Source organism: Eublepharis macularius, chromosome 2 (genome assembly GCF_028583425.1).
Source record: "Eublepharis macularius isolate TG4126 chromosome 2, MPM_Emac_v1.0, whole genome shotgun sequence".
NCBI lineage: Eukaryota > Metazoa > Chordata > Lepidosauria > Squamata > Eublepharidae > Eublepharis > Eublepharis macularius.
Genome location: NC_072791.1, coordinates 13,403,834 through 13,429,151, shown reverse-complemented (window position 1 = coordinate 13,429,151; position 25,318 = coordinate 13,403,834). Strand labels below are relative to the sequence as shown.

The 25,318-nt window shown below is 45.6% G+C and overlaps 1 protein-coding gene and 1 non-coding gene across 2 annotated transcripts in view; both read right to left on the bottom strand.

Annotated features, from left to right (window-relative positions):
* Positions 1–25,318, bottom strand: part of PRKCH (protein kinase C eta) — a 162,361-nt gene that overhangs the window by 32,715 nt on the left and 104,328 nt on the right. The window contains exon 10 of the mRNA XM_054972392.1: positions 20,383–20,537. Within this exon, the coding sequence (XP_054828367.1) occupies positions 20,383–20,537 (155 nt within the window). The remainder of the gene's footprint in view (positions 1–20,382; positions 20,538–25,318) is intronic.
* Positions 15,024–15,092, bottom strand: TRNAA-GGC (transfer RNA alanine (anticodon GGC)). Its single transcript has one exon. It is a non-coding gene; the product is annotated as a tRNA-Ala (tRNA).

The following is a 25,318-nucleotide window of genomic DNA, read 5'->3' as shown; positions in this document are numbered from 1 at the left end:
GCCCAGGCTAGTCTGATCTTGTCAGATCTCAGAAGCCAAGCAAAGTCTGCCCTGGTTAGTACTTGGATGGAAGATCACCAAGAAAGCCCAGGGTCGTTACGCAGAGGCAGACAATGGCAAGCCACCTCTGTTTGTCTCTTGCCTCGAAAACCCTATGGGGTTACCATAAATTTGCTGTGACTTCACGGGGCGGGGAAGCTCTTCAATTTTTCCTGATGTGAAGCGGAGTCAAGCCTGGCTTGGAAGGGCTCACTGGGAGCTCTCCCAGGTCCTGCTGAACCCAGAACATACCCTTCCGTGGGGTATTTATTGCTGGATGACTCCAGCTTCAAGCATATTCAAACTGTGGCTCAGCGCTCCAGGGATTTTCAGCCTAGATGGGACAAAAGAGCGACAGGAATACCCACAGTTCTCTGCAGATGTGCATGTTATGTATTGATAGATGTCGTGGGACGGTTGGAACGGAAACATTGTGAAGCGCAAACTGCTGTAAGCCTTGCAAGGTCAGCTGTCAGTTAACTTCACTGTCGATAACCCCAGAAAAGACAGAAAATGCAAGAATTGTAAAGCTCAAAGCAATGCTGGTTTTTAGGCTGGCAGATCTGTAAATGTCTCCTTTGAGCCAGTGTGGTATGGAGATTAAAGAGCTAGAATAGCGGTTAGAGCATTGGACTAAGAGCTGGGAGACCTGACTTCGAATCTCTGTTCTACTGTGCAAGTTTGCTAGGTGCCCTTGGGCCAGTCACACCCTCTCAGCCTAGCCAACCTCACAAGGTGGTTGAGATGGAAAAATGGAGGACGAAAGAATGATGCGCATTGGCCTGAGCTTCTGGGAGAACGGCTGGGATAAAAATGCACTAGATGGACCCATCTAAATCTAGCAACTGATCTCCGAGACTGCAGATGGGACCTGCTTTCTGATCTCCTTTAACTGAAGCTGAGATCTCGGAAGGCGCAAGGCTTGTGGCTTGCGAAGGAGCACCGGCTCTGTCCCAATCCGAGTGTTTTGCAGAGCTTGTTGCAAAAACACAATGCTGGCAATTTTTAAGAAGCCTTTTCCTGGAACATTGTTCACCAAACACGTGCCACACTGGATCATTTTTACAGTCATTGTGGAACATCGATAAGTCACAGAGTCCTGCAGAACATGGAGCAAGGAATCTTTCCATTTGCACTCATTGGCGGACTCTTTGTCATGCGGTTCTTTGAAGGTCAGTGGAAGCTTTGGTGACCCTCTCAGCTTCTCTGATTTCCTTCCCAGCCATCATACTTTCCAGAGCATTTCTTGGTAAGCATGACCAACAACTTAGAGTCAGACATTTGGTTTAGTGTGTGCACGTGTGTAGGTTCTTCCATAGACAAGCTCTCTGAAAATACTAAACTTTTTGATAAACTACTTCATTCATTCATTCATTCATTCATTCATTCATTCATTCATTCATTCATTCATTCATTCATTCATTCATTCATTCATATCTTACTTTCCTCCTCAATGGGGACCAAAAATGGCCTACATCATTCTCCTCTCCTCTACTTTATCCTCACAACAACCCTGTGAGATAGGTTAGGCTGAGAGTGTGAGAGTGGCCCAAAGTCACCCAACCAGCTCCCATGGCAGAGTGGGGAATTCGAACCTGGGTCTCCCAAATCCTAGTCTGGAGCTCGAACCACTTTTACACACTGTTATCTTAACTGGATCAGTTTACGATGCTGCAGAGGGGGGGCCTATATGTGGTTATTGTTGGAAAATATGTGTGTTGCAAGGTCTGACATTCAGTCATTATGGGGTTAATGTGTTTCCCTATCATGCTATTGTTGAGATTAACCTGGAAAGAGAACCTGGCGCAGAGCCAATAATCTGCAAGCCCGGAAAACTGAAGTGTGTTTGTAAACTGTTATTGGTCAACAGGTCAGGTGACTTTCTTTCTAGGGTCAAGAAGACAGAGGAAGAAGAAGATTCTCCATTCAGTTATCCCAGCTCTTTGTTTGTAACTCCAGGTGTTTGTTATTTTTTAGAACTCCTGTGAACCTTTTCCCTTTAGAAATAAATGATTTTAAAAGCTAAACTCGTGTGCTGACTCTCTATTGATCCAGTGATCCATCAAACCTCTATTTTAAGCGTTTTTAAACCCCCCCCCCCAACAGTTATGACCCATCCTATAGCAAAGTCAGATCAGGAGCGGGCAACACTCAGCAAGAATGTCACACCAAACAGCAGCATGCCAGACCATCTCATTTGTCAGTACATATGAAACTGTCTTCTACTGAATCAAGGTCAGCATTGTCTACTCAGACTGGTAGCCGCTCTCCAGGGTCTAAGGCAGAGGTCTTTCACATCACCTCCTATCTGATCTTTTTAAACTAGATTTGCTGGGGATTGAACCTGGGACCTTCTGCCTGCAAAGAGGGTGTTCTTCACTCAAGCCACAGAGATGAAACCCGGCAGCACCGTCAGTGGTGCTTGGACAAGAACAGCCTTTCTCTTCCTCTGCCATTTCCTTCCTCTTGCCAGCACACCGGCATCTTCCCAGGGAGCAATTGCATTGGCGGGGGTGGGGGCAGCAAACTAGAGCCAAAAAGCCTTCCTACCCTTTGCTCTGACCATTCGGTCCAGCAAGTCCAGTACTACCTGCTATGTCTGGCAGGGGGGTTCTCCAGGGTCTCCTCCAACTCTGCTAGCCGAGATCTTACCTCGGGAGACCCCAAGGCTGCAGCCAAGGACTGCAGCCAAATCACTGAGTGATTCCCAACAAATCCAGGACCTTCGGTTTTCTACATCTTCTCCCCCCGCCCCTACACACACTGTTTGTCCTCTCTCCCAGGCTCATAACTCTTCTTGGTCTCATTTTTCTGGGTCATTCACTAGACAAGGAGAAGGTGACAATAGCAGAGTGGAAGGCTGCAAAGAGGACAAATCTGTCTGTCTGTCTGTCTGTCTGTCTGTCTGTCTGTCTGTCTGTCTGTCTGTCTATCTTCCTTCCCCCCTGCCCTTCCTGCCCTCTTTCACCTTGCAGTAGCATTTTCAAAGTTTCCCCATTTCCTTCTTTCCAAGGGCAAAACCACAACTCTTTCCCATCCACTCACTATAGCATAAGTTATTTCCTTCTATGCTTGTGGCCCTAACCAGACGGACGTGGCACTTCCATGTTACCTGAAATGTATACGTGGAAAGTTCCACATCCACTTTCCAAAATCCTTGTGCATTTCCAGGCACATCCAAGTAGGGTGTGCCCAGATAGTGCTATTAAAACTTTGCACAGCCTGCCTGAACAAGAGAAGTGATGAATATTAAATTCAAGAATCAACGGGGACATTCAAAGCTCAAGGAGGGCTAATATTCAAAGCAACCATGCCCAGACCGAGAAAAAGTTGTGTCAAAACACAGAAGAAAATCAAAATGACACTAACTTTTCTGAAGAGAATAAAGTCAAAATATAGAATAGTATATACCGTGGTATATCTGAGGCTCCTAATGGGATTCTTCATCTTTAGTTGCCAATTTAGCAAGAAAAGAGTCACAGGATCTAAGCTGGGTGACTTGCCAAAGGATGCTCCATTCCACCTCCTCCTCACTCAAAGCAGAGAGTGCTATGCCCTCTTTCAGCTCAGCCACTGACAAAGACACGTTCAGACCTGCAAACAATATAATCTCCACTCAAAGCCTTCCTATTAATACATGCTGCAAGTGAGGTTTATGTATGATGGGAGCCTTGTATATTCTGCAGAAGTCACATCAAGAATAGAACTCTTTTGGGTGATTGTAAACTACTTCTTTGCAATGTTCCAGGCAATATCTTTGCAGACATCATGGCAAGCGTGAAAGCCTTCTGCTGCAAACAAAGTTCTCCTTAGCTAGTGGATCTGCGACAGCCCTCAAAAACCTATCAGCTGGGGAATGACTCAGGGCCAAGCTACAAGTGATGAATGACACTTACCTGGCAAGTGCATAGACTCAAGTGTATTCCTCCCTGTTCACTTGCGCTCCACTTCATCAAGTGGAGCGCAAGTGAATGGCAAGTGAACAGGGAAGAATACACGTGAGTCTGTTCACTTGCCAGGCAAGTGTCATTCATCACTTGTGGCTTGGCCCTCATTTGCACCCAGCAAAATCGGCTTGCACAAAAGAGATTTGCAAAGACTGGAGCTAGGGTTGCCAAGAGGGCCTTCGGTGGGCACCACCCTTCACATGGGCAAAATCAACAGCTACCCATACACGGGCATTCTCAGTGGTGATCACCATTTTATGGAATGGCCTACCTGAGAAGGTTGGGAAAGCTGCCATTCCCCTAGCCTTTTGTGAAAGATGCAAAACCAAATTGTTCAAGAGGGCTTTTTGCTAAGATGGGAGGGCTGTACTGTAAGAAAGTGGCCTCAAGAAATCCATCAGTAAAGGGATAAGGAAGGACCAAAGACTTCACTACAATTTCTGAAAACAGTGAGGGACCACGGATTCCACTACTATTGCTACAAGTGTGATCTCAATGGGTAGTTTGGTGTAGTGGTTAAGAACGCGGGACTCTAATCTGGAGAGCCAGGTTTGATTCCCCACTCCTCCACTTGAAGCCAGCTGGGTGACCCTGGGTCAGTCACAGCTTCTAGAAGCTCTCTCAGCCCCACCCACCTCACAGGGTGTTTTGTTGAGGGGATAATAATGACATACTTTGTAAACTGCTCTGAGTGGGCCTTAAGTTGTCCTAAAGGGTGGTATATAAATCGAATGTTGTTGTTGTTATTAGTTTCTATGCTGTTTAATGTATCAGTCATGGAATTTGCCTATGCTCTGTTTCAACTTCTTTCTTTCTTTCTTTCTTTCTTTCTTTCTTTCTTTCTTTCTTTCTTTCTTTCTTTCTTTCTTTCTTTCTTTCTTTCTTTCTTTCTTTCTTTCTTTCTTTCTTTCTTTCTTTCTTTCTTTCTTTCTTTCTTTTTCTTCCATACCCATTACATGTATATTAAAATGTTGAGATATTGATTGTACTGACCGACAGCATGTAATCTGTCTTGAGTCTCAGTGAGAAAGGTGAACGATAAATGACATAAACAAAAATAAATAAATAATAAACCCACAGGTGGGGCCTGGAAGTTCTCTCAGAACTGTGGACGGATCTTCAGACTGCAGAGATCAGTTCCACTGGGGGGGGGGGGGGAAATGGTAGCTTTGGAGTATGGACTCTACGGCACCACAACCGCTCCCATTATCAGATTCTCCAAGATTTCCTAACTTGGAGTTGGCAACCTTAGAGCAGATCTGATCGCGAGGGGACAGTTCTGCCTCAAGTAGGAGGCGGGAGCCTTCCAAGCTAGCAAGTCCTGACCCAGGGCCATGTGACGCCTTCCACTGAGCAACTTGGCCCTAAAATGAACCTGTAGGGCATGCGGGCCCGTGGCTCTGGGCAACAGGGCTTTAACTCTTCACTTCACCATCTTCCCAGCCTAAATGGACCTCTTTGAGCTGCTTTGGTTGTAAGAGTAAAGGCAGGCACAGTACAGCGGCCAGTCTTTTTCCCTACCAAGGCTTAAAGCAACCAGGAGTGCATTTTTAATCTATGAAATAGTGCACAGAGAAAGAATTGACCTCTCCTTCTCCAGTGCAGCACAGGCCTCATTAAGGGTAGCACATAGTTTGCCCACGCATGTCCTACATGTTCTGCCCAGCCTCTTGGCACTCACAAAAGATCTCTGGATCTCTTCCCTGGCTTGCTTATATTTATTCCATGGATCCCACATTGTGGCTTTGCCTGAGATCTGCTTAGCTTCTCACCGTCATCACATCCCAGGCCGTTCACCGGCTTCCCTTCTCAAGTCTATCCTGCCTTGCAAGAGTCTCTCTGGCTCCTCAGCTCAGCACCCTTTAGCCACCTCCAAAAGCACCGTTTGCCTGCTATGGAGACCCAACGGCTTGTTCACCCATCTTAAGAGCTTGCTGCTGATTCAGGCCCAGGTCACAGTTTGGAACTTTAGATACTGACTGTTTGCCAGAAGACGTGTGAAGTTTGGGCTTCTCACCTTCTTCTGGCAGGGGAGAAAAAAAGAAGAAGAATTATTATATTCCTTTGCCTCCGGTGCCGCTTGGTTCAGAAAAGAATATTTTTGCTTCTCTGCCAGGCTGACTGCTACTTTCCTTTCCTCCTGAAGACAAGCACGGCTAAATTGGGGCCTGGAATGACTTCTGACCACTCTCATCCCAGTTTAGTTTTTCACTTTTTCCTGTGGCCTAGTTTCCGTTAAGGCGGTAAACCATGTCTAGGTTGCAGGTAGGAACTCTGAGGGACGAATGTGCAACGTCCTTCAAATAGTTTTAGATGGGTGGCTGTGTTAGTCTGCAGTAGAACAGTAAGATCTACGTCCATTGGCACCTTAGAAACCAACCAGATGTTCAGAGTATAAGCTTTCAAGAGTCAGAGCTCCCTTCTACAGACCCAAGTAGGAGTCAGAGCTCCCTTCAAATAGAAAACTAGCATGTCAGGGGAGCAAGCAAGGCTAGAAACCCTGTCACTGGCATATTAGCTTTTTAAGTGCAAGGAAAATAATCTGAGCCTCCACCAGCATAGCTGCTGTAGGGCGACCCCGCCTCTGCGGAAACTAAGCAGATACCTTGACTTGTTTCCTAGACTCTTGCAGAGACTCTTTCTCAGTCTAACCCACTGCTTTTCCAAGCTGCTCTTCTGCTGTAGCAAGGCCACAGAATATGCACAGCTGTCACAGCCAGAACAAAACATCTGGTGCATCTCATAGAGACAACGGGAGCAAATCAGGGATGGCGTGGTGATACCAAATTTCCTGGAGGTCACTTGAGAAACCTGGACTGACCTACCTCAGAGGGTTGTTGTGATCAAATTAATTCCATTTACACAATTTATAAGAAAGACTGGATGCAAATTTTGGTGGCTTAATACGCACAACCAAGGGTTGCTTTACCCATGGTTTGTTTGTGCAACCAAGATTCAGCTCACAGAAAATCCCGTAAATCCTGATTTGCTTCAACAAATGCAAGGTCTATTGCTTTCTCTCTGTAAATAGATTCAACAAAGATGTTTACATTCAGACACTGTGAAACCCTAGTTAAGAGATCCTGGCTTTGGATCCTAGTCTGACCAACAAGATTCAAGTCCAGTAGCATCTTTAAGATTTCCAGAGTATAAGCTTTTGAAAGTCAGGCTCCCTTTGTCAGATACAAGTAGGAATGGAGATCCCTGAGGTGGGAGGGGTGCTGCAAAGAAGGGAGTCACAATGCAAAATGTAATCTGCTTGATTAAAGCAAGGAAGAAATGCTTGGGGATAGGAAATAAGGGAAATAAAGGTTTGGGGATCTCGATTCCTGCTTGTATCTGATGAAGGGGGCTTGACTCTCAAAAGCTTATACCCTGGAAATCCCGTTGGTCTTGACGGTACTGCTGGACTTTAATCTTGCTGCTCCACTGCAGACCAACAAGCTACCCACCCAAAACTGGTCTGATCAAATCTCACCAGCCATAGTAAGTGGAATGGCCTGTTTTCAGACAATCATGAGCCACAGTTAGTTTGATTAAACCAGGGTTTTGCATGTTATCTGAAGGGAGCCAGTGACAGTCTGGAATCCTTTGCCCCCTTGGTGGTGGAGAGTGCCCTCAAGTCATAACTGACTTATGGCAACCCCCTGGTAGGGTTTTCAAGGCAAGAGACCAACACAGAGATGGTTTGCCATTGCCTGCTTCTGCAACCATGGTCTTCATTGGAGGTCTTCCATCCAATTACTAACCAAGGTCAACCCTGCTTAGATTCTGAGATCTGGCAAGATCAGGCTTGCCTGGGTTATGCAAGTGTTAATCCCACAGAACTTAATAGGATATTTTAATAAACACACAAAGTATCAGACTAAAACAAATGACTCTTATGGTATCTTACAGTTCATCTATGTGGCCAGGATTCTCTGTTTCCCTGATATTGGTTGTGGAAAGTGCGGTCAAGTCACAGCCAATTTAGGGTGACCCATAGGGTTTTCAAAGCAAGAGATGAACAGAAGTGGTTTGCATTGCCTGCCTTTGTGCAGCAACCATGGACTTCCTTGGAGGTCTCCCATCCAAGTACTAACCAGGGCCAACCCTGCTTAGCTTCCAAGATTTGACAAGATCAGGATGATAGCCAGGGCCATCCAGGTCACGGCTTCCTGGCATTACTGCTATGGATGCAGACGCATACACATCAGCAGCGTCAAAGCCACATGGGAGTCTGTGTGCACTTCCCAACATACTCTCACAATCTACTCATTCTTCTCAATTCCCAGCTTTCATTTTTTAAAAAAATGAAATGAAATACCTAGAAATTTCCTGCATGCAACTCTAAAGAAACAAGATTATATCCCAGTGTGATCTGCGAAGTTGCAATCCTACTCTTTTTTTTTTTTTTACCAGGAAATTGAACCCGCTTGAACTTCATGAGGCTTTGTTCCTAGTAAGCATGCATCACACAACAGCTGTTAGTCAGACATCCCCAAGCACAGAAAATATCAAAATATCAGCAACAAAGACCATTGCGCTTTTACAGCAGGAAATGGGCAATTCAGAAGATGGATTCTCCTGCTTCTCATGCGAATACTACTCCTTCAAATGGCTTTGGACTGAGTGGAAACCTGCTGCCGCCTCCATCTACATATAAAAGCAGGATTACGTAAACCGTCCTCTAAAAGTCAACGGCTCAAACGTTAAGTTTATGAACCTGTCTGTACAAAAAATATATAAAAGCCTGAAGCACTTTGTGATCATTGTGATCCACGATCTTGCCAGGTCATAGAAGAAACTCAAGAAAGAAGTGATCTTGTTAACCTCAGAGAGGGAGAAATCACCATTCAAGCAAATGTCATCAGAGATGTGTTGCCTAAATTAATTTTAAAAAGAGAGAGAGAGATGTGTTGCCTGTTGACCTGCAGAACAGGCAAGACAAATTATCTTCTCAGCTTTTCGCAAGGCATGCTTTTTCCTACTTTTAAGTGTGCCAGGGAAGGTTGCAGCTGTAGATTAACAACAATAAACATTTGATTTATATACTGCCCTTCAGGACAACTGTTTTCAAAGTGTGTTATTATTATCCTCATGACAATCACCCTGCAAGGTGGGTGGGGCTGAGAGAACTCTGGAGAGCTGCGGCTGATCCACGGTCACCCAGCTGGAGTGGGGAACCAAACCTGGCTCTCCAGATTAGAGTCCTGCCGCTCTTAACCACTAGACCAAACTGGCTAAAACTTCAGTTGATTAATTGGCAGGAATTTATTTTCCTCTGAGAGGGCAAATTTTCATGGTTAGTACTGTTAGTTAAGAAAGATTGGGGTCATTTTTTTCATTTTAGGCTATTTACGTTCTTTTGTGTTGTAGCCTCGGAAAATGGAGGGAAAAAATGAAACTGGCCTGTTGTTTCCTTCTGGTCCTTAAACTGCCTCAAGTATTTTGAGGGCCAGCAGGCAAGGCAACTAGCTAAAACAGTATGTTCCAGAATATTCTGAGAAACCCTCAGGTTCCTTTCAAGCTTATTAAGGATTTCTTAATAAGATCAGTGACAGCAGAAAGCTTCCCTCAAAGGCAGCTTTCCCACCCACCACATACCTTCCACTGCCCTGTGGAGCCGTATGGGAATGTTGGGGGCGGTTTAGGGTGTATCCTGTCAGGGCATGCAGCAGTGTAGTGTAGTGGTTAGACCAGGACTGAGAAGACCTACATTTAAATTGCTGTTTGGCCAAGAAACTTATTGGGTTATCTTGGGCCAGTCTCTCTCTCTCTCAGCCTAGCATACCTCATGGGGTTCTTGTGTGGATAGAATGGAATAATGGAGAAGCATAAAAGTTATCCTGAGCTCATTGGCAGAAGAGTGGGACAAAAATGTAGCAGAGGTGAGGAGAAAGCTAGGACTCCTGCATGAACAGAGCGCCGTGGCTTGGAACATACTAAAGCGCTCTCAGCAACATGCAGAAGGTCCACCTAAACCTGGGGTGGCCAGTTCCAGTTTGGGAAATAACTGGATCTTTGGGAGAAGAGCCTGAGAATGGTGGGGGGGGGGCATCAGCTGGGTATAACACCATAAAGCCCACCCTCCAAAGCAGCAGTTTCCTCCAGAGTTTGAGTCTAGTGGCACCTTAGAGACCAACAAGATTTTCAAGGTATAAGCTTTCGAGACTCAGAGCACCCTTCTTCAGATATCAGGTATCTGGAGAAGGGAGCTTTGACTCTTTAAAGCTTTTACCATAAAAATCTTGTTGGTCTCTAAGGTGCCACTAGACTCAAATCCTGCTGTTCTGCTGCAGACCGGCATGGCTACCCACCTAAAACTATTTTTTTCCCCAGGGGAACTGACCTCTGTAGTCTGGAGATCAGTTGTAATTTCAGGAGATCACCAGGCCCCACTTGGAGGTTGGCATCCCTATCTAGACCACCTAGTCCCAGAGAAGCCTGTTTAGGAATTATATATACTATCTGAACCCTTCTCCACACATACCTATGTTCAGGTGTGCGGCTATGAAAAACAGGGACTTTTCAGTAATGACACTTTGAGTAAGGAATGCCCGCCTTCACTGTTTGCCTGGAGGGAAATATGCTAATTTTTCAGTACCAGGTTAACTTTTTTTCCAGTTTCACTTGGGCATTTATGAATTAAGAGCCCCGTGGTGCAGAGTGGTAAGCGGCAGCACTGCAGCCCAAGCTCTGCTCATGACCTGAGTTCGATCGTGGCGGAAGCCGGGTTTAGTTAGCCGGCTCAAGGTTGACTCAGCCTTCCATCCTTCCGAGGTCGGTAAAATGAATACCCAGTTCCCTGGGGGTAAAGTGTGGATGACTGCGGAAGGCAATGGCAAACCACCCTGTAAAAGGTCTGCCAAGAAAACGTCATGATGCAAAGTCCCCCCATGGGTCAGTAATGACTCGGCGCTTGCACCTTTTAATTTATGAATTACTTGTGTTAGTTTTGATGTGTGTGTGTGTGTGTTTTAATTCTGTATTGACGTGGCTGTGCTCTTTTTCATTTTGCAGCTGGGAAATGCTGCCTTTTGTTGAGGTTGGTGGGGGGGAGGTTATGATAGCAGTGCTGCGAATTGTATTTCAGATGTTTGTGGCTGTTGTTTTAGTCTGATTTGTCATTGTTTCCTGTATTCATGTTTTAGTTGTTGGAAACCATTGCGAGAATTGTGATTGAGAAAGAGGGAGGAGCTCCGGCTGAGGCTCAGTGGCTGAGCATCTGCTTGGCAAGCAGGATGTCCTAGGTTCACTTCCCAACATCTCCTGCGAAAAACAGGATTTGAGTCTGATGGCTCCTGTGGGTCACTCTAAACGTTCCTTCACAAGTTCTCCATGGAGCCAACCCAGGCGTGTGCAAATACACAAAAGCTTTGGGAAGTGTCTTGCATAAAAAAAAAGGAGAGCCCAAATGAGCTCAGAAAGCTGATGCCGAGGGAAGGAGAGCTCCTACTTTTCTCCCAAGCTTCCCCCCCACCATGCAAAAGCAGTGAAAGGGGGATAGTTTTTCCATTTCATGTGCACAAAATACTTAGAATCATAGGGGTTGGAAGGGACCTCTAGGGTCATCTAGTCCAACCCCCTGCAAAATGCAGGAAATTCCCAAATCCACACCCCCCCCCCCACACACAGGGACCCTTACTCCATGCCCAGAAGATGGCAAAACTCCATCAGGACCCCTAGCCAAACTGGCCTGGGGGAAATGGCTACCTGACCCCAAGGCTGTGATTGTCCTTACCCTGGGCATGTAAGAAGAGGCCACGAGAAATAAGCGCTGATGTAACTTCTACATAGAGCAGACAAAACGGGAAACTCTCTCCCCCCATCCCTGTTTTTTGCGCTAGGAAAAAAGCTTGGGAGAAAGACAGGGGTTCTCCCTCTCCCAGCAGCAGCTTCCTGAGCCCATTTAGGCTCTCTCTTTTTTTAACGCAAACCATTCTGCAATGCTGCTCTGTGTCAGCACAAACCTGGATCGGTGTAAAGATCTTGCCAAGGAAATTTACACAAGACTCCACTATTTGGTTTTTTGAAGCTTTAATGTCAAATCCTAGTATCATGATCTAATGAAGGCTTTGTTAGGAAGAGAGATCTTGGGGTAAGAGTGGACTGTAAACTAAATATGAGCAGTCAGTGTGATGCAGTGGCAAAAAAGGCCAATTCAATCCTGGGTTGTATCAAAGGGGACATAGTGTCGAAATCGCAGGAGGTCATAGCCCCTCTCTATACAGCCTTGGTCAGGCCACACCTGGAGTATTGTGTGCAGTTCTAAAGGCCTCACTTCGAAAAGGATGTGGACAAAATCGAGAGGGTGCAGAGGAGAGCGACGAGGATGATCAGGGGTCTGGAGACTGAGCCCTACGAGGAAAGGCTGAGGGCCTTGGAAATGTTTAGTTTGGAGAAGAGGAGGTTGAGGGGGGACATGATTACTCATGTCCTAGGGAGGTGGTGAGCTCCCCTTCACTGGCAGTTTTCAAGAGGAGGCTGGATTAATATTTGTCAGAGATGCTTTAGGCTGACCCTGCACTGGGCAGGGGGTTGGACTAGATGGTCTGTATGGCCCCTTCCAACTCTATGATTCTATGAATAAGGTACATAAGAAAAGCAGTTATGTGTATACTTCAGATATAACTAGTTTTCCTCCCCCTTTATGGGGGTGGACATTCAGGCTCAAGGCTGATCATCCAGGCTCCCAGCAGCACAACCTTGACAGAGCAACCCAGTGGCACCACCCCCCATCCTTGGCCCTGATGGCAGATGCCAACATCTTGACAGTTGGATGCATGGAGAACAAGTGAAGGAAGTAATGTTTAAAGTGACCCTTAGAAACCAACCAGATTTTCAGAGTGTAAGCTTTCGAGAGTCAGAGCTCCCTTCTTCAGGTCTAAAGACGGGAGCTCTGACTCTCGAAAGCTTATACCTTGAAAATCTTGTTGGTCTCCAAGGTGTCACTGGACCCAAATCCTGTTGTTCGACTGAAGACCAACATGGCCACTCGCCTAAACTATCCTGTGAAAAATGCTTTGGTGATGTGAAAGACCTCTGCTTGAGACTTTGGAGAGCTACAGTCCCCCTGAGCAGCCAGTACTGATCCTGATAGACCAAAAGACCTGGCCCAACATAAAGCAGCTTCAGGTGTTCAGGGAAAGAAATGCATTCAACATATTGTTTTAACGGGCATGGGAGTTTGAAGATCACGCAGCCAATGATACCCAAGGAAATGTGTGTTAATTAAACGACATTATTTTACGCCATTCAGTGCCCATCTCAAAAGTGACGCAAATTGATTTAAATATAATTGTTTAAACAGGTTCAGGCCAGATATTTAATCAGCCGTTAAATCTTTAATCAGCGCACAGTCAACTTGAGAAAGATATTAAGTGTGCAGTTACTAAAAACCTCCAGGAGAATAATCAAATTGTAAAATACACAATATGATATTCTTGAGAAATAAAAAAAAGGGTAGGCATATGCCCTCCAGTGTGGTATAGTGGTTAGAGTGCTGGACTAGGATCTGGGAGACCCAGGTTCGAATCCTTCTCAGCCCTGAAAGCTTGCCAGGTGACCATTGGCCAGTCATACACTCTCAGCCTAACCTCCCTCACAGGGTTGTTGTGAGGATAAAATAGAGGAGAGGAGCACAATATAAGCCACAATGGGGAGAAAGATGGTACATAAATGAAGTAAGCAAAAAAATAAATAAACAAAAAATTTTCCAGCATCATTTCGAAAGTTCTCGATTTGCACAGATGCTTTCGGACCATATGATCTGGCTTTCCTTTACACCAAATGAGGCTAATCTTAATAACATAATAACATTTGATTTATATACCGCCCTTCAGGATGGCTTAGCACCCACTCAGAGCACTTTACAAAGTATGTTATTATTATCCCCACAACAAAACACCCTGTGAGGTGGGTGGGGCTGAGAGAGCTCTGAGAGAGCTGTGACTGACCCAAGGCCCTCCAGCTGGCTTCAAGTGGAGGAGTGGGGAATCAAACCCGGTTCTCCAGATTAGAGTCCCGCACTCTTAACCACTGCACCAAACTGGCCCTCTTGTGCTCCCTTTGTATTTTTCATGTATAAAATGCACACGTTTAGGTTGGGGAGCCATATCAAGCAACAGGACAGTGGCCTTCAAATCACAGGTTGTGATTCTAACATAAGCCATAAGATCTTGCATAAAAGCCTTTTTGTGTTTTGTTTTGGAAGGGTTTGCGGCTAAGCTTTTGTACATGTGTAGATAAGTGGTGCCACCCTCTTGCCTTTCTCAGCACACACACACCAAGAACAGCAGCAGATGGCAAAGTGAGATCACTCCTGGGTAGACAGGATTCCTTTTTAGCACAGAAACCCTGGCAAAAGCTCTGCCTTGCCTCCCCTCTTTCTCTTGCTCCCCCATCACTTCCATCAACTGTTCTTACATACTCAGAACTTCGGGATAGGGTTTCCTTCCAGGGCAGCCACACAGATCTGAGCATCACTCTTTCTAAGAATCAAACATAGCAGCCAACCCCTTTGACAGCATTCCCGGCACATGACTAAGAAACTTGTCTTTGAAACTTTTAAGTAGAACATTTATGGAGCCTGTAAACTTCCATTCCCCAACTAAGCAGCATTACACTCAGTATTGTGAAATACTTGTCTATGCAGGCTTGGGCAATTTGTTAGAACCCAGACCATGGTGGATATATTATTATCTTGAAAGCCTCTCTTAGTTTTCCATTGTTTTTCACAATGTTTTCCATTGTTTTTCTTCCAAACATATGTCTCCAACCCAAGGAACCTCAGTCTCCAAGGAATTTTAGGACATGGCCTGTCACTTGTTGGACCAACTTCCTGCCTGACGGAGTATCTGCCGGTATCCTCACCAATTCCACCTTTGGTTTTCTCTCTACTATTCAAAAGACAGGCAGATAGACATGAACACACAAAGCTGCCTTTTACTAAACTGGACCACTGGTCCATTAAGGTCAGTATTGTCTACTCAGACTGGGAGCAGCTCTTCAGAGTCTCTGGCAGAGTCGATTCCCATCACCTACAACTTTTTAAACTGGAGATGCCAGGGATTGAACCTGGGACCTTCTGCGTGCCAAGCAGATACTCTTCCACTGAGCCACGGCTCCCCCTTGCCCGCGCCTGCTCTCTGTGCCAGTCACAGCAGCCAATACTGAACCAGAAGGGCCAAAGGTGTAAAGTCATATAAAGCAGCTTCATATATCCAACAGCTTATGTGCTCTGTATCCAGAATGGCTTTAGCTCTCTATCTCTGTATGTGCATGAAATCATCACTCTATAGCTAGTGTCTCTGCAACAGGAATTGTTGCCCCTTAAGACAGAGCTGCTGCTACAGAGACAATTTAACAAGAGAAATAGTTGGAATAATTCTTCCCGCTCCACTATAACATTTTCCTTGCAAATATCAGGAGAATGTTATTCATCTGGGGCTTGCAGCCCCCTGGCAAGGCCAAAATAAGTCCGCTTGCTTTCAGCTTCTTAACATTTCCATCACCAGTCTTCTACCAGACACTATAAAGATGCTCGGGGCAAGTCTGTGTGTGGAGAGACGTCTAAAAATAAAGACATGTACAGTGCAATCCTGAACAGAGTTACCCCCTTCTAAGCCCACTGACATCAATGGATGTAGAAAGGAGTAGAATTGTACTGGTATTCTATTTGCACAAACTGCAGTCTCTAGAATACATTAACGACATGGGAAAACCCGGTGGGGTTCAGTTCAGCATAAAAAATGATCTTTGGAGCACTGATTGACAATGGCCATGGGTGGCTGTTCAAAGAAGAAATGCTGGTCATGTAATTGACTGGCCTCCCCTCTCCCTTGGAGCTGGGTACGGTTTGCAAGAGGGGAAATTAGAACGAGACACAGCTGGGAAAGTCAGTGGATGAATTTTGACCTTGCCAGAGAGCCATGTGACCAAAACAAGTGGCATTCTCTTCATAAAGGGAGATAATTTCTATCAGGCAAAGTCTAAGGGCCAAGCTACAAGTGACGAATGACACAGGTTGGACAATTGTCAGCTTCCCTCAAGTTTTGATGGGAAATGTAGGCATCCTGGTCTTGCAGCTTGGCTCTCCGACTGCTGTCCAACGGACTTTTCAACTGTCACTTGTCCAACATTCCGCCAAGCTGCCTACATTTCCCATCAAAACTTGAGGGAAGCTGACAAGTGTCCAACCTATGACAGGCATCACTTGTAGTTTGGCCCTAGGCCTCTGTTTTTGGTGGAATCATTTAGGGAGCAGCATTACTGAGAAGGGTAGTGACCATACAGCACAACAGTTCCCCTATGCCAAGTTTGCAGCATGCGCCACCTATTATGGGCCCAAACCACTATACCGTGGCACCTGTTTTGGTGCTAAGAGCAGGACTGATCCCCATTAGCAGATCAAATCAAACTGGAACCCGAGAGGCGTGTAGCATTACGCTAGCATTTCTATCTCTATACTCATTTGCAACCTAAGAGCCCCGTGGCACAGAGTGGTAAGCTGCAGTACTGCAGCCCAAGCTCTGCTCACGACCTGAGTTCGATCCTGGCGGAAGCTGGGTTCAGATAGCCAGCTCAAGGTTGACTCAGCTTTCCATCCTTCTGAGGTTGGTAAAATGACTACCCAGTTTCCTGGGCGTTAAGTGTAGATGACTGGGGAAGGCAATGGCAAGCCACCCCATGAAAAGTCTGCCAAGAAAACATCATGGTGCGACGTCCTCCATGGGTCAGTAATGACTCGGTGCTTGCACAGGGGACTACTAGTCACCCTGCACTAAGGCTGCCCTCCCATCTGCAACCTGCAACCCTTGACCCCTTGCGCTGCTCAAAAAGGCAGCATTGGAAAAAAAATGCAGGGGAAATTGCCATTCCATTAAACCTGGAAGTGACATCATTACGTCAGGACAATGCTCTAGGATTCTACTCTTCAACCAGATGCAAAGATGTCACTTCCAGGTTTGTGATGGAAGTGATGTGCCAGTGGAACAACAGCAAAATGCGTGCACGCTCACGCACGCACACACACACACACACACACAAAGCCTCCCTCAGGTTTCCAGTGCTTGGCTGGCAACTGTACCTTACACACATGGTATTACTCCCTCCCAAGCTGTGGTTCAGATCATATTTGGTCACTCCTGAGGGGCTGTCGTAACTTCAGCCGGACCACTGATCTACATACTGAGTGAATGAAAAATCTTAGTCCTGAGGCATAATCCCCAACGCCCCCTCCACAGCACAAATCCCTCTCACCAAAGCTCCAGGGAGGAAAAGAAAAACTCTCATTATCTACAAGCCGGCCTCATATATTCTTAGTTACTGCTGGATAAGGACCCAGAAAGGAGAAGCATTGGTCCTTTACAGACAGAGACCCAACATGGGGTTGCTCTGCAGAACTGCCAGTCCTTTTTGGAGAAGGGATGTACAATCACCAAGATTCTGCATTGACTCCACTCTTGCTCAGCAGCCATCCAAAATGTGGTTCTCTGGTGACTGAATGTCACACACAAACTCCCGAGAAGCCACAAAGGAAGGCAATCTAGATAGATTCCTGGATCAACACCACTTATTTACAGGGCTTTTTTTCTGGGAAAAGGGGTGGTGGAACTCAGTGGTGGAACTCAAGACCGCACAATGACATCACTTTGGGTCAGCTGAAACAGGGGAGGGGGAGTTTTTTAAAAGTTTAAAACGCCCTTGGCGAAAATGGTCACATGGCCGGTGGCCCCAGCCCCTGATCTCCAGACAGCGGGGAGTTTAGACTGCTCTAAACTCCCCTCTGTCTGGAGATCAGGGGGTGGGGCCACCAGCTATGTGACCATTTTTAAGAGGTGCCAGAACTCCGTTCCACCGTGTTCCTACTGAAAAAAAGCCCTGCTTATTAAGTATAGTATTCTGGGCCATCCCTGCTCTGAATGGCCTAGGCTAGCCCAATCACATCAGAGCTCAGAAGTTAAGCAGGATCAGCCCTGGTTAGTACTTGAATGGGAGACCACCACAGAAGTCCAGGGTTGCTATGCAGAAGAAGGCAATGGCAAACCACCTCTGTTCATCTCTTGCCTTGAAAGCTCCATGATGGGTCACCATAAGTCAGCTGTGACTTGATGGCACTTTTCATCACTAAGGAACCAGAATGGGGGCTTCCCTCTTAGATGGAAATACCCACCAGTTTGGTGTAGTGGTTATGAGCAGTGGGACTCTAATCTGGAGAAATGGGTTTGATTCCCCACTCCTCCACTTGAAGCCAGCTGAGTGACCTTGGGTCTGTCACGGCTCTCTCAAGGCTCTCTCATCCCCACCCACCTCACAGGGTGATTGTTATGGGGATAATCATGACATACTTTGTACACCGCTCTCAGTGGATGTTAAGTTGTCCTGAAGGGTGGTGTATAAATTGAATGTTGTTGTTATTATTATTATAATAAACTGCACCATGGTTTAAGAAGGATGTTGACAAGCTGGAACGTGTCCAGAGGGGAACGAAAATGGAGAAGTCTGCAGAACAAGTCCAATGAGCAAAGCTGAAAGAGCTGGTTATTGTTTAGCCTGGAAAGGAGGTGACTGAGATGTAATACGATAGACCACTACAAATATTGAAGGGCTGTCACAAAGAGGATAGAGTGGAGTTGCTTTTTGTTGCCCCAAAGAATTGGACCAGAACCAACAAGTTAAAATTAAAGCAAAAGTGTCTTGGGCTAAACCTTAGGAAGAAGTTCTTGACAGAGTGGTTCCTCAGTGGAAAAGGCTTCCTGGGAGGTGGTGGGCTCTCCTTCCTTAGAAGCATTTAAGAAGAAGTTAGATGGTCACCTATGATGATTCTCTGGCTTAATATAAATGTACACAGATCAAGAGGAGGAGTGAATGAAGGGGTGGGCCAGTGCTTGGCTCTTGTGGCCCAGGTAAAGCCAACTGCCACCTTGGGGGTCAGGAAGGAATTGGCCGGGTATCTTGGAGGTTTTTGCCTTCCCCTGGGTTCAGAACAGAGGTCACTGGGGAAGGTGGTGGTGGTGGGAATAGCTGTGAATTTCCTGCATTGTGTAGGAGGCTGGGCTAGATGACCAATGGGGATCTCTTCCAGCTGTATGTTTCTATGTTTCTAACTAATACTGACAGACTCTAAGGCAGAAATTGTTGGTTGTTAAGCCATTGAGGTCTTCTCGATGAACTTTAGATGCTGGTCTTTGTCATATCAAAGTGAAAAGAGCCACTTGGTGCAAGAAACCCACGTGTCTCATCATTTTACCAGGTGTTGTAACTCATAATGAAATGTTCTCTGGCTCCAATGATCTGATAAGATCATGGTAACCAGCTAGTTCCAGACCTTTCACAAAAGACAGAGATGTAATGAACCCTTTCATCTAAATATGACTGGTCAATTCTTGTTACAGTAGGCGGACGAATTGACTCACGAGGGTGGAGACCCTGCCCACCTAAGGTGTAAAGATAAGGTGTAGGGCCAGCGGAAATTCGTAAGCATCCACCATCTTTGAACATACCAAGATGAGAACCACGAATACTTCCCCCTTGCCATCATTTGGTCTTCAGAGAAGTCTCACCAGCTAGGCTGGCAGGAATTTCTGTAAACTATCTCAATAAATAAACGTCATTAATCTGACAATATACTATCTGCATTTGTGTGGGCCAGCTCTCCTTCCTTGATAACGTCATACAACATCTTCCATAGCCTAGCTGTATATGATAAATATCTCGCTGTGCTTATTAACCTAGATAACCCTGTGCCTCCTCTTCAGAGTTTCCTACCTCTGCTGTACATTGAATTGGTACCCAACTGTGATAAGATCGACTGCACACTCCTGGCTTTCAGAAGCTTAGATGGCTGTCGTTGACGCTGCTGGCCTGTCAATAAGCATGGGCTGTGGACAAGTGACAATAAAATGCAATGCTTCTCCACCGATTTTCCACTGGATTAGGGCCTGTTCTGATTCAGGCTGGTGACAAGGCTCCAACCTTTCTATGTGAAGTTACCCCTCTTTTCAGCAGCTCCCTAAATCTGGAATGCAAAGCAGACCAATCAAATTGGGGCATGCCAGCGCCACCTATTGGGCCAGCCAGGTATTTGATAAGACCCCCCCCGAAGCACAGAAGCCATTGTAGCATAGTGGTTAAGCAGTTGGGTTGCGAGCCAGCACTTTGCTGGTTTGAATCCCACTACTGCCATGAGCTCAGCAGGGGATCTTGGGTAAGCCTCTCTGCCCCAACTCCCCAGCTGTATTGTGGGGATAATAATATACTGCCGTAATCTGTCTAGAAGAGCTGTATATAAGCACATTATTATTAACTCCTATGTAGAATCAAGCACCCCAAACCTGGGATTGCTATGTGCCATTTTGTGTGGCTGAACCCTGGAGATCCAACAGTCAAAAACAAATTATATACTCTTGCTCACCTGTAAATGATGCCTTTCTCATGGAGAAACATGAGAGCCGAAATGATTTCTGCAGCGTAGAACCGGGCTCTGGCTTCATCGAAGCGACGGGATTTCTGAATGTGGAACATCAGGTCCCCTCCATTGACAAACTCCATAACAAAGAATAGGCGGTCCTAAACGGAAGACACAGCAGATGGCAACATCAACAGAGGTTTGTTCAGGGTAGTTACCCTCCCCCCACCCATCGACTTGTAACAAAGGAAGTTCTCTTTTAAAACGAATCCACGTGCCAAAAATTAAAGGCATAGTAGACCACAATTCAGTAAGGCTAAATATAGGATGGGTGGCATCCCCTGTCCCATTTTTCAGACTACATGCTACATACCCTAGCTTGGAATCCCTGTTTGCTTCCACCTCCTGCCCCCCCCCCCAAGTTTGATAGGTCATACACATTCAGATGTCACAGCTAACCAGGGTTTGACAAATCCATGTTTATAAGCTATAGTTTTATGGAGTGTGATCCATTGGCAGATGGAAGGTGTTTAATGCTTGAGGGAAAGCAGCACAGAATAGTTCAATCTTGGAAGCTAAGCACGGTCAGTGCTTGGATGAGAGACCACCAGGGAAAAGTCTGCAGAGGAAGGCACTGACAAACCCCCTCTGCTTCTCACTTGCCTTGAAAGCTCTTTGCTGGGGTTGCCATAAATCGGTTATGACTTGACTGCACTTTGCACACAAACATATTTAATGCTTATTTTGTTGCTGCTGCTGTTTTTATTTAAATTATCACAATTGATTGACTGTCCCTTTCCTGACTGGGTATTATGCTTTGCTGGTTTATAATCAGGCCTTAACTGAATTCTGGGATTGTATATCTTAGTTGTAAGCTGCTTTGAAGGTCCCTATTGGAAATGCAACACATAAAATGCAAATAAAATGATGCCAAGAACGTATAGACTGCTGTGGGAACCAGGGCTGTGTAGTGGTTAGAGTATTTGATAAAAATCCATGAGACCTGGGTTCAAATCCTGTTTGGTCAGCATAGTGACCTCCACCTAACACACCTTACAGGACTGTTATAAAGAAAAAAAAGAACTATGTAGGAGCTGCTTAAGGAGCAGAATGATAGTGTACCAGTTAGATGGCAGGGACCCCAAGGAAAAACATGCCTCTGTGCCCAGCACAGAGCAGAAAATTGCTCAGGATTCCTTCCCAGTTACCTTCCTTTCTTTATTCCCTTCCATCCTACAAATAGGTTCTACCGAACACTCCGTTTGAAGTATTTCATTTTTTTCTGCATTTCTTCTACTTCCAGTAAATCCAGCTGTTTTTTAAAAGTTATTTCATTTCCTTCAGTTTTTTTTTATTACCAGTAGTCTTATGTTCTTGTTCTAATACCTTCACTTTGTCCATTATCTTCTTTATAGACACTTGCTTCTCTTTTTTCTTTTGTGCAGCTATTGCCAATACAGTTCCTCTAATAAAAGCTTTGCTAGCTTCCCCTATTGTTGTCACGGTAACATCCATTGTGTTGTTCAAATTAAAATATTCCATCAGATCTTTCTTAAAATTTTGTATTACTTTTGTCTTGTAATAATAGAGTTGTTTACAGTGCAATCCTAAGCAGAGTTACTCCAATCTAAGCCCATTCGCTTCAATGGGCTTAGACTGGAGTAACTCTGCTTAGGATTGCATTGTTAGTCTCCATCTTCTTTTCATTTTACTAACATTCTTCCAAATTATCTCTACTAGATCACGATCCGCTAAAGTCTTTGGGAGAATCTGCTTTCTTAACTGTTGTCTACGGAACACTCTGGACTGCACACAAAGCATGGTGTAGAGGTGGACCAAGTGGTGGGTGAACCAAGTTCAAATCCCCATCTGGCCTTGGAAGTTCTCTGGGTGACCCAGAACTGGCAATCCTACAGCAAAGTCCTTATTAATTTGCCCTCTCAATATGGAGTAAATCAACAAAGTACGTTGGCATAATCCATAGATAAGCTCTTGTTTCAATTTCCCCATTAAATCATTCTCAAAGACATCCCCAAAGTGAAAAAAGTGATGCTTGTAACTGTTCCATACATTTTTATCTTATAATTTCTCCAAGAAGTTTCTCCTTATGTTCTCCCTCCTTGAGGTTGCCAAATCCAGGTTGCGAAATTCCTGGAGATTTGTGGGTGGAGCCTGGGGCAGGAGGGGTATGGACAGAGGAGAGACCTTAGTGAGGTATAAGGTCATAGAGTCCATCCTCCAGAGCTGCCATTTCCTCCTGGGGGACTGATCTCTGTAGTCTGGAGATTGGTTGTAACCAGGGGTCATTTCGTAGCAAAAGAGCTGGAGGAACTCATTAACATAACTCATTAGCATAACTGATTTGCATATGCCACACCCCCTGACATCACCTATCCTGGCTGTTTTGGACCCAGTCCTGGCCATTCAGGGCTGAAATTGGGCCCAAAATGGCAAAAAGGGGCTGAAAATGGCTGAAAAGGGGCCCAAAATGGTCAGGATTGGGCTACTGGTGAGTGGGAGAGTGATCCACCACCCGTCAGAGGCCCGATCCAGGCCATTTCGGCCCCAATCCAGGCTGAAATGGGCCCAAAATGGCAGAGAGTCAGGAGGGTTTGGGCCACCTAACATGTGACCTCTTTGAGGAACTGCATGTTCCCCCTCGAAATGAGCCCTGGTTGTAACTCTGGGAGACCTACAAGTCCCACCTGGCAACTGGCAAACCTACCCCTCCTTCATTCTGTCCTCACAACAACCTTGGGAGGTAGGTTGGGCTGAGACCAAAGTCACCCTATAAGCTTCATAGCAGAGTGAGGATTTGAACCTGGATCTCCCAGATTCTAGTAGGTCCCTCTAACCACTACACCACGCTGGCTCCGAAATGTCACCCTGGGCCCTGGGCAATCCAGACAGGAATGCTTTCTTCTTGTGATTTACGCCTGAGCACATAGAAGAGGAAGCCAAATGGCTTGTGAAAAGCATGGGGCTGTGTTGAGCTTCCAAAAAGGAGAGCAGCATCTTCCGCTGGCTCTGCCATAAAGTGCTAAAGCTATGTCAGATATGCCCTCCAGCCCAGAAACCTAAAAATACATCAGAGATATCTGCAGTCACCCTGAGAAGGTGTTGGCATCGCAGGCACAAGGTTACGTCTTATCTCCTCCATATATAGTTGCAACCCAGCCTTGCTATGGCTCTTTCAATAGCAACCTGAAAAGGCAGCGTAACAGGCAGCATACATTGAAAATAATTTTAAAGCTGAGGGTGGCGAAAAATAATTTCAGAACAGCAAAGCAATGCCAGAAGGACCTTCAGTATGTATGTTTTAAATGTATTTTACTCCCCAGTTCTAGAAGGGGGGGGGGGCAACTTTGTAGAAATCAGATGTGCATAGTGTTGATTGGCTAGCCTCTGTGATATCACAAAAAAACCATTCCCCATCCACATCCTCTGCTGCCTCAAATTTTAGGATTTGTTTTACATTTAGAAAAAGTTTTTAAAAAAATATTAGGATGATAAATAGATAAATGGGGGGCAGGGAGCAGATAACCTGCCTGAAGCAAGAGGGGATTGGCACGACTGACTCTCCTTGTTGCCTCTTCATAGAGTCTCTCTACACAAGACGTCTTACACGGGGACGATCAAGTGTAGGGAGATGCAATGTCAGCCAGGAAGGGTAGTTTTAAAAGACAGAGCTGGGGGAGGTCCCTTCTCAGAGGGTTTGTTCATTTTATCTTCACCTCCCCAAAGGCTCTGTCAATTTAACCACTCTACACTAGGGTAGTTTTAAAAAGACAGAGCCCGTGGAGATTGCTCCTCAGAGAGTTTGATCATTTCTGCCCACTCAGCCCTACCTTAGAGAATTTGGAAGGCCAAGAGAACCTCCAGAGGTTTCAAAGGATCGGCTTCTAGTCCTCAAGGTAGCAAAGATGACTTTGCTGACTCAAGGTTGCAAAGGTGACTTCCAAGGATAAGCTTCTAGTCCTCAAGGTAGCAAAGATGACCTGAATTACATGAGCAATATCTAGCCAGAAGATGGGATGAGAATGCTTTCTAATAGCCAAGGAAAGGCTTGGTTCTCCCTACCAGCAATTTGCTCATGCCTGTAACGAAAAGAAGCTCAGAATATGTTCCAGAAGGAGTAAATAATGTATCCTGAAATACACAAACCTTTGCATTTGGCTTTCCCAGACAAGTTATAAATTATACAAGAGCAATGCTGTTAGTTCTGCATTGTTTATGGAGGTCACAGATTCAGCTTTCCTGGATTACCCTTAAGGGCAGAGGTTGGATTGGTTTATGCCAGAGTGTCTGCAGGCCCTCAGCAATGATTTCTTACAGTGGCTGGCAATTCTAAGAACAGGCAAGGAAAAGGTGGAGCCAACAGGAAACTCTGACGTCCAAAGTCAGTGGCCATACCGTAAAAATCTCATTGCACAACCTTTCTGGATTCGAACCAAGCCAGACAGTGAAATTTTACTGGAAATGAACAAAGCACTTTTAAAGAAACAAGAGCAATTTATGTGGACCATAGCAGGGCAGCTCACGTCCTGACACTCATGGCACGTACGTTAGTGAGCTCAGACAGGTTTGTTCCTCTGCTTCCCCCTCCAAGGCCATTATCAGGGACATCCCAGGAGTAGGAACTGGGGAAGGATAAGAACCATGAAAAAGTCCAAAGTCCTGCTTTTGGATCTATTCTGAAATTGTAGCTTCTTCATGTACCTCCTGGTGCATGGTTGGGGAGCTAAGACTTGGTCCAAATGACTGTATCTCAACTTTAAAAAGTGCCACAAGACAAACCAATCCAGATATGCTTCTCCAAAAGCTTCAGAAGTCAAGCTAGACGCTCAGCCCTGACAAGCTAGATTTCTATATGCAAGCAAGGGCAATTCAGCAGCAACTATGGCAGCAGCCAGCACACACTCAGTCAGAGCCTGATGACCTC